At 33.2% G+C, this 10,457-nt stretch overlaps 1 protein-coding gene across 1 annotated transcript in view; it reads right to left on the reverse strand.

Moving 5' to 3' along the window:
* Positions 1 to 7,628, reverse strand: part of LOC129220718 (BCAS3 microtubule associated cell migration factor-like) — a 38,790-nt gene extending 31,162 nt beyond the window's left edge. The window contains exons 1-5 of the mRNA XM_054855148.1: positions 7,596 to 7,628; positions 7,181 to 7,262; positions 1,707 to 1,770; positions 1,508 to 1,615; positions 1,309 to 1,385 (exon numbers count right to left, since the gene is read on the reverse strand). Of these exons, the coding sequence (XP_054711123.1) occupies positions 1,309 to 1,385; positions 1,508 to 1,615; positions 1,707 to 1,770; positions 7,181 to 7,262; positions 7,596 to 7,628 (364 nt within the window). The remainder of the gene's footprint in view (positions 1 to 1,308; positions 1,386 to 1,507; positions 1,616 to 1,706; positions 1,771 to 7,180; positions 7,263 to 7,595) is intronic.
* Between the last annotated feature and the right edge of the window lie 2,829 nt (positions 7,629 to 10,457).

Below are 10,457 nucleotides of genomic sequence, written 5' to 3' on the forward strand. Positions count from 1 at the left end.
TCGAAGTTAACGAAAGTACATACACTAGAATTGAGTACAGTAAAAATATAAAAAAAAGGAAGATAGAAAACTGTCTTAACTTGTGCAGTTCTCATATGCAGCAATATCAAGCATTGTTTTTTTAATTTATCAACATATTTTTATTTATTTTTTTTCATTTCTTAATATTTATTTATTTATTTATTTCATTATTTTTGAAATACTTGAAATATGTTTTAACGTGGAGGTAAAAATCTCAGAGGACCGGTAAGATTTTTCAGCGGAACCGAGTATTACTGAGTTAAAAGAATTCATAGCATTTATTTATTATCCATAGGTGCTCTTTAAGATAACCAAATAAATGAGCAAACATCAGCAGTATATTTGAATCTTGAATAAAAACAGAAAACTATACTTTAGATTGAAAATTGTGTTTATTTGGTTCAGTATGTATGCAGCTTTAAAGTTAATATAATGCATTTTTGTACTTTTTGACAACTTTGATCTTGAAAAATCAAGCTTTTAATTGCACCATTAAACACATACATACATAAAATCGTTTTTTAATTTCATGTGAACTAATTCCATTCTTGATAAATGCTAAACGAAAGTATTAAATGGATTCACTGTGTCAAGTGCTAACAAAATTTCAAAGTATTAAAAGAACTTCGTGTTTTTATTCAACTCTGATGCTTTTCATAGAATACCATATTTAGAGAGTAACTATCAGTTGGATAAAACATCCACAAGTACTTGAATCTTCAAAAACCAGGCAGTAAAAAAGGACAAAGTAATCATAATTTTAAAGGATGAAGTTCAAAAGTTTTAAGTGAGAGTTGAGTGTTTAAAAGTTGTTAATATTTCAGTTTTCTCTTATTTATTTTTTAATATTTGAAAAATGCAGCAATATTTTTTTTTTAATTAAGAAAGTAACAAATATTATAGATAACTTAGATTAAACTTGGCATGTTTCATTTGAACTACAAAATGGCTTTATAACTTCGAAAAACAGAAATGGTTGTCCCTTATGCAAGAATTAGAACACTTTTTTTTTCTATTTTAATGACAGCATTTTGAACAGAATTACTGTTAAACAGTTACTATGTGTATGTTAAAATAAAAGTTTTTTTTTCTTTTTGTATTATTCTTAAAATCAGAGATTTGTAAGAAATTTAAATTTAATGTTTTTAAAAGCAGTAATACAGTAAAAGCATGAACAATTTAAGGTGCTTATGTTAAAGAACTTATAAAAAGGAGAAAAAAAACAATGCAGTTGAATAAAAAAAAATAAATAAATACAAAAAAGTGTTGATGAAGAAATAAACTTACTAGTAACAAAAAGCAATTCTTTTAGGCTACAAGCATCATAGACATGAATTCTACTATGGAATATTACAGCTATAACTCTGTGAGGCAAAAAAAAAAAAAAAAAAACACAATTATCAATACAGGTGTATAGTTTTTGAATAAATAGAAAATAAATTTAAAAAAAAAATAGGAAAAAAAAATAACAAATGCACTATCTCACCTTTTGGCACACTTCATATCAGACACTTGAGTTTGATATTTAAGGCATTCTACTCTATCACCAGTCTTTAAAGATACAAAATTTATAGAGCAGAATTGCTCACCAGCACTAGAAAAGAAAATTAAGTTAATAGAAGGAAAGAAAAAAAAATAATGGGTTACTGAACAAAGAAACAAAGAATAAGAAAGAAAGAAAATACCTAGTACTATCACATATGGCAATTATTGGACGATTGGCAGCAAAACGATCTTTTATGGACAATGCTAAATAAATAAATAATATTGAGTTCTCAAGTGAAGTTAAAGCACAAATCAAGTGAAATTACAGATAGTTTTATATAGTGTGTACATAAATAAATGTCTCAACTTTGTATGGCAATTGAAATAAAACAAAAAATAGTGCAAAATAAGAGTCAAAAATTTTTGGCTAGTCTCATGGGAAAATTATTCTTGAGATTGTTTATAATTAGTTTCTCTTGATTTTAAAATTTTGAGCTAATGAAAAAAAAAAAAAAATGCACATATTACAAGCTTTAAAAAATTGAAAAAAAAAAAAAAAAAGAATTTGATTTCAATAAGGATATAATTATTGATGCTAACAATTGTAAACATGGTCATTAAAGCTTGTATATAAGTTAAGAATGTGATTAAAGGCATTTGGATAACTTTTGCGAATTTCCTTGACATTTTTAGAACACTTGAATTCTAAGACAATCAGTGGTGTTCCAATAGGGTATACTCCATATACGCCGCATACTCTAAAAAATTTTTTAGACATATAATGTTTGCCCTCAAGGTTCAAAAAGTTTCATATTATGCATATGATCGCATACACATATTATGCGTAATGGATTACTGGGAGTATACCCTCAAAAAATTGATGGGAACATCAATGAAGACAATTACATGGTTTTCAGGTTCTGCAATCTGCATTCTGCTTTAAAATTGTAATATGTTTTATTTCTTTCTTTGAAAAAAGGGATTTGGTTCTACTTTAAATACACTGCTTGACAATTGCTAAGGAACAACTACGTTTTCTAGAATAGTTAAAAATAGACAATGATTAAACACACAGACCTAAGTGTATAGTTAGTGGGGAGGATGTGCCTTTATTAAGTACAAAATAGTACAGATATTACTGCATCAATGAAGTAAAAACCTAAAATTAAAAAAAAAATCCTACTTAGATGATTTTCAAACAACAACAAACTGATCTAGGTCATAATGATGGAGACATGAGTACTTAAGTATGACGCGTGATTACCATGGACACTAATACATATTTTGCATCTGTTTTCCATACTCCCCACTAAACTATCAAGGAGTTCTTTGGGGATATTTTCCCACTCCTCTCTCAAGGCAGATTTGTGTTCTTGTACTGTTCTGGGAGGGATGGTTCCAGGGCTCCCAACATATTTTAGCTTCAGAAAAGGGTAAAAGAGGACCATTTTCAATCAAAAAGGGGACTAAAGAGGACCAGTTAGGATCAAAAAGAGGACCTTGGGAGGACCACTCATAGTTAAACCCATGGAAGCACCAAAAGGCAAATTAGTTGTCAGTTGCTAAATTCGTGAAGATAATTCGTTAATTAACTATAATAATGAGAGATACAATTCTTTTATCACCTGTGAAACTGATCTCTTTATCCATTGATCGAGTGCATAACATGGGGGGGGGGGGGCACTTAGTTTGGCCTATTTAGTTTTAAAGAGGCTGTATAGCCTCTTTAGAACTAAATAGGCACAATGATACATTTTGACTTGAACCAGGGATGCTGGTAGTCTCACTGAAGAATAGATGAAGCTGCACTTCATCTTTATTTAGTTTAAAATTATTTTTATGTTTTTCTGTAATTTAATGCTTCTTAGTATAGCGTTATCATACACCAAACAAAAAAACTTGATTCTCTTGTTGTTTTTCCCAGTCTCTTATTTTGTTCCCATCTTCATAAGTTTCATCTAACTATTTGCTGAGAAATTTGCACTTCCTCATGACTCACACTGAAACCAAAAAATATTGTTTTGCAAAACTAGAAATTTGAATTTTAAAAAATAATTATTTTTTAGTTATTTAAATAAAAATTAAAACGAGTTAATCTAATGCAGCATGTCAAAACAACTTCAAATTGCCAAAAATATAAAAATATTTATTGGATGCAAAACGATTGAAAGCTCAAATAAGCAAATTTTCACGTACCAAGTTCAATTTTGGCATATTTCCCATAAAATAAATTTATTTATTTTCTACTAAATTAAACATAAAGTATGCTAATCTAAGGTAGCATTTGTGAAAATAACATTCGATTGGGCAAACTATTTTAATATTTTCATGGTGCAAAAAGATTGAAATTTCAAACACTAAAACTCATTTCCCGCGAAGTCCGAGTAAGTTCATTTTTGCTATGATTTCCAAAATAATTACCTCGTTAATTATTTAAATTAAACGAAAAATAAGCTAATCTAAAGTAGTATATGTCAAAATAACTTCCTATTGTCATAAACATCAAAATATTTACACTAGACGTTAAATCCCCGGTTATCACAAATTTGCCATTTCAACTGCGCTTGCGCGCGGACTTCGGATTTTGGGCTTTCTATTTTAAGATTTCGTGTTGCTTGTGCTATATTTAAGCTGAGCTAGAGTCCCAACAAATTAATGAATAGGATTAGAATATTTTCACAGCGATTTCGTGATATTTTATATGAAACTCCGGATATGAATAACTGATAATTTTTAAAATGTTAAGCGAAAAATGTCACTTTTTCTATTGGTTTGGAACAATTTATTTAACATAAACGTAAAACACGTTGTGTACTTCAAAAATGATTGGAATATGAGTACAGATATCTGTCTTTTGCGGATATTTTACGTTAGGCGTAAACAGCTTAGTATTATACGTTTTTATTTAGGTTGGGGGTTCGGCTTTGTATTAGAAGTGATGCTGCAATACTAGTAAGCTCTTCAGAGGTTAAAAATTTGATATAAAAATCAGACACCAAATCCATTAGTAATTAATACTCAAAACTCAATCTTTACCGAGGCCTAAAAACTAAATCAGAGAAAGCTTTGTGATTTCTAATTTTTATCTGTTACTATTTCATATTTATTAACAAATTTAAAATGTTTGTAATTAATTTTAGCACGATTTTTGAATTCAGCTAAGTCCGCGCAAGCGCAGTTGAAATGACAAATTTGTGATAACCGGGATTTAACGTCGAGTAATATTTACAAGATGCAAAAGGATTGAAATTTCAAACGCGAGAAGCAGTTTTCCGCGAATTCCGAGTAGATTCAATGTTGCCATGGTTTCCAAACTAATTCCTCCGTTAATTATTGAAATTAAACGAAAAATAAGCTAATCTAAAGTAGTATATTTCAAAATAACTACCCACTGTTAAAAAAATCAAAATATTTACAAGATGCAAAAGGATTGAAATTTCAAACACGAGAAGCAGTTCTCCGCGAAGTCCGAGTAAGTTCAATGTTGTCATGGTTTCCAAACTAATTCCTTCGTTAATTATTGAAATTAAACAAAAAATAAGCTAATCTAATGTAGCACATGTCAAAATAACTACCTAATGTTAAAAAAAAATCAAAATATTTACAAGATGCAAAAGGATTGAAACCTCAAACATGAAAGCAATTTTTCGCGATACTGCATATAAAACTTATGTTCAGAAAATTGCACACATGAATTTTTTTAAAGCATTGCAAGCAATTTAAAGTATGCTTTAGATTGCTTGTAATGATTTTTGAAAGAATTCAAGCAATAAAGAAACTTCTGACTTCTCATACTTTTTCAAGGCTTTCAAGCACTTGGAAAATAAACTTCTTTTTTTCCAGGAACTTTTCAAGGTTTTTCAAGGGCGTAAAATTTACGAACATATGCGCCTAAAAAAATGGTGCATGCGCCACGAGATTACTTCCGAATTTATTTGCAAAAGGGGTGGTTCATAGCAGCGTTACTATTACAGTCAACGCGCGACAACTCTATGTCCCAAGGGACCAGCTAAAACGTTCCGAGTTATGGGAAGTTTCCACAACAGTCTCAAAAGCTTGGGATCCAATGAAAACTTTGAGATAAAGGAATATTCGAGTTTCGAGTTATCAAGATTCGAGATCGGAAAGTTCGTTCGTTATTGCAAACGCAAGGGTGAAATTCCGAGAAATATAGGTAGCACCCTGCTCCGCGATTCGACGTCATAACTCAACCCCCAAACCTCTTTTTTTATGGATTTCCATGCTGCAGCGGTTGAAGGAGGAGTAATGACGTCAATCTGAAGCGAAATAATACGGGAAAGTCAGGTTAAGGCGCCGCGGTCGCGTGTTTGGGTGTACAGTATCTTTTACCACAATGGAAAACTTTTAAAAGCTGAATTTTAAATAAAAACAATATAAAAGCGGACTAATCGGACCAAAATGTTAAAAAGCGGTCTAAAGCGGACTTAACCCTAAAAAACGGACTTTGGCGGGAAAAGCGGACCATTTGGGAGCCCTGTGGTTCCTTGCGCAACATGCTTGCCAAGACCCTCGCAGGCATGTTCAATTGGATTTAAGTCGTTAGAGAACGCAGGCCACTACATACGGAGAATTTTTTCACTTTGCAGTGCGTCTAATACTTTAATGCTCCTGTGTGGCAGTGCATTGCCGTCCATAAAAAGAAAGTCTGAACCTACAGCCCCCCCTAAAAAGATGAACATAATCTAGTATAACTTCTCTGCAATACTTTGCGACGTAACGCTTCCTTGTTCAAAAATGTGAAGCGCTGTTCCGCCATTGTGCATGATGCCTGCCCGCCCCATCACGCCTGGACCGTACCGATCACGTTCGCAAACTAATTTTTGTGCATAACGTGTTCCATGCTCTCTCCACAGTAGTTGGTGACCAGAACACTTGTCACACTGAAACGAGATTCATCAGAGAACATCACTTGAGACCAATTTTGACGATCCCAACCAACATGTTCCTTACAGCAGCGTAATCTCTCTCGACGATGGCGTGGTTGAAGTGGAATGCAACGTATGGGCTTCCGTGCATACAATCCAACATTTTTTAATCACCATGAGATAGTTCTTGCAGAAACATGCACACTGGTAGCGGCTGTAAAATTTGCAGCTATCCCTCCAAGAGTGAATTTTCTGTTTCTTTTTGCCATGAGGGCTACATAGCGATCCTCTGAAGGTGTGGTGTTTCTACCACGACCCCTGGCATGCTTTTGCAAAGCATTTCCACTTTCAGCGGCCTTCTTTAATCGCGAGATGACACTTTTTGTTGCACCCATTTCAGCAGCTACAGTGATGACACTTTGACCTGCTTCCAGTTGTCCAACTGCTCGTCCACGATTGTAGGTTATCAAATGATGTCTTGCTGATATTTTACGCTTAAATATTTTAAAAGCCAAACAGAATTTCAGAGAAAAAACGTTTTCTGCATCCAGTAGTTTAAACACCAAACAGCGTGAATTTTCGTACGAATCTTGAGTTTGTATGCAGTTTCTTATGCAGATAACGAGCCTTGATCTACCATGCCATCTGATCATGAATTTATTTCCATTGGTCAGCTGTCTGAGGCACGAATTTGCATAAATCACTTGTTCCTTAGCAATTGTCAAGCAGTGTAATATCTGTAGTTAAAAAAATAATAATAAAATGAAGTTATACGCAAAAAAAAGTACCTGGTTCAGGGGTTGATAAAATTTTTAAAAGTTTAACAGGCCCTTGTCTCCATGAAAGTACTTCTTGCGCTTCACCACCAGCCTTTGGAAACAAATATAATTCACATATTAAGTAGTATCAACAAAAATATTAAAACATAAGGCAAATACCCTGTTCACAAATTACTGAAGAAAAAAAAAAAGGTATAAAATAATAGATCTTTTAGAATTGTGCCATCAATTCATTTTCAAGTTTGAATCAGCAAAGAAAAATTATTTTCTACAAAAAACATTGAATATTAAAAGTTATGCATCTAACAACTTTCTCTTGAAAAAATACATAATTTATAGCACATACTTTCTCCTTGAATTAGCTCTCCTTGAATTAGTTGGAAATATATATCATCAGACATCAGCAATTTAAGCATACACTTACACAAACATAGAAAACTCTGACATTTTGTAACATGATGCATAACATTTCTTAAAGAATTAAAGTTAAGTTACGGTTGAAAGTATTAGTGTATAACATGACTATAAGTACACAAGGAACTCATCTATTATCTAGGAGTGAGGGCGTGGTGGCCTGATTGATCAGGCATCCAACTGCCCTACTAGCAAAATTTCTTGCATAAACCTTGACAGATCTTGATATTATACTGACGGCGTCAATATTGACGTGTTTCATACTGCATAAAGCTTGCATAAAGATTAAAAAGCAATATTATAATAACAACACGTATGCAACATTGCATTCATCTTAAAATATCAATATTGATATTACCTTACAATAACAACATTGCATACATATTGTCGCCGTCAAGATGATATTGATTTTATGCTGTCGCCGTCAAGGTAATTAGTACACAATAGAACAGGTGGACCTTCGTTGATACTTGCGCATGCGCACAATTCTTTCTACCCAGCATCCCTCGCATTGCTGGCACATTCTTCCTGCTTCGACCTCAATCGGTTCAGAGATGCTGCACGTGGCGTTGCATTCTTTTAGGCTTCGTTAAGTTGGTTGCTTAGTTATTAGTCTGGAATAGTATTGTTTTAGGAAAAACTTATGAATGACTGATAACTACATTTGTTTATTAATATAGTACTAAATAAGTCATATCGCAGACGATGTGCGATCAATGTTAGAAAGTGGCCGAAAATAACTTTTTTCGTCCCTAGACTTTGAAACAAAGGACATGAAGCCCAGAATTTCGTATTATCACTTCAATCTCACGTAAGATTAATTTTATTCAATGGTATTTATGTTATTCTTTAAGAAAAATTCATATGTTTTGTCCATGGGATATTTTTAATGCTGACATCCATTTGAAAATGTACTTATTTATTGTATTTATTTATTTATTTATTATTTTGCTACCTTTACTCTTAAATGTGCTATAAAAACTTCCACAATTATTCCTAACTAGGCATTTTATGTCTTTATAATACAATTAGAAGCATGAATTTAAAAAATAAGTCAAGTATTACGCAAAACGAAGAAACTTTCATTTTTTAAATTAAATTGCGAGTACTATTAATATCTTTATATGAATTTCCGATCAGATGTCAGCTTTAAGAAAATATTCTCAGGCTAGAAAACTATCTTGAAGAATAACAGAAATAATTAAAGAATGAAATTTAATTCTCGAGTTTGAAGTGAAAATAATACAAATAAATAAATGGATAAAACACCTTGCAAACGTGCTGATTTCATACTGTCATGTCAATGTATCCTGACATTTTCCTGTCATATCAATACGTATGCAATATTACAAAAGCAAGATCATCTTGCCTAGACCTTGATTTCATGCTGTCATGACAACATCTTGATATTATCCTGTCATATCAATACGTATGCAAGATTACAAAAGCAAGATCATCTTGCCTAGACCTTGATTTCATGCTGTCATGACAACATCCTGACATTTTCCTGTCATATAAATACGTATGCAATATTACAAAAGCAAGATCATCTTGCCTAGACCTTGATTTCATGCTGTCATGACAACATCTTGATATTATCCTGTCATATCAATACGTATGCAAGATTACAAAAGCAAGATCATCTTGCCTAGACCTTGATTTCATGCTGTCATGACAACATCTTGATATTATCCTGTCATATCAATACGTATGCAAGATTACAAAAGCAAGATCATCTGCCTAGACCTTGATTTCATGCTGTCATGACAACATCTTGATATTATCCTGTCATATCAATACGTATGCAATGTTACAAAAGCAGCCTACCTTGATATTTTCCTGATATTATGCTGCATACACCTTGTCAGTCAATATTGTGGCAGCCTGCTGACAGCATAAAGGGAGTAACATAACAACATTGAGGCAGTATTAATGCAAGATGATTTTTCTTGCATGTCAACCTTTATGCAATACTGAGGCAAGATATTTTGCTTACTGGGTGGTAATTAGAGGCTCCAGGGTTCAGTGCTAGCTGGTCGAAGACCCTCCATTTTTATTAATGGTGACTGGAGCATGCTAAGTATGCCCGTGTGGTTACCAAGTTCTCCAAGTTCCCATTCCAAATCAATATCTATTGGAGGGTGCTGGATGAGAGGTTGTTCGGTTCATGTTCGGGATGAAAAAACAGCTGTATTCAGGGCCCCATCTAAGCGGTTAATAGGTATGGGGTAATAGGTAATAGTGGTAGGTATTGGGGACTTTGGAGTATAGTGTTGCATTATCTGGGAGTATCCAGAGGTGCCCCCCTAAAATCAAGGGAGCACCCCCTAAATATCGCAAAGACCCCTCCCCTGCAAAAAATGACAAAAACACCCTCATCCCCTAAAAGTTTCAATAGCGCAGTCTGCACCATGACTCCCCCCCCAGGTGGGCACCCCTAGAGTATCTACTCCATTCAAGATCAAATTAACTTATTGTCAAGCAGATTATAATCTGTGATAGAAAATTGAATCTTGATATTGTTGTTAAACATTGTTCACCAGCCGACGAGGGGCCATGTCAGCTCCGTCTCGGAAACTGGGAGTCTTGCCCTCAAGAAGGGCCAGGCCAAGTTTTTTAGTTGTATAAGTTTTATTGAAGAAGAGGGTCCAGCTGAACTGAAAAGTAGTTCACCTTTGCTGTTAATGACCCTGATAGTTCTACTCATTTTATAATCATATACATCCTAAATCCAGATTTAAATGTAATTTATTTTTTTTAATTTGTTTGTAAGATTCAACACAAATCAAAAAAAGCAGCTCCAAAGTTGACAGCTGTGTGTGTGGAGAAGGAGAGGAGGAATAAGTTTTGATGCTTTATGATTAAAAGTAAA

Source organism: Uloborus diversus, chromosome 4, assembly GCF_026930045.1.
Source record: "Uloborus diversus isolate 005 chromosome 4, Udiv.v.3.1, whole genome shotgun sequence".
Taxonomy (NCBI): Eukaryota; Metazoa; Arthropoda; class Arachnida; order Araneae; family Uloboridae; genus Uloborus; species Uloborus diversus.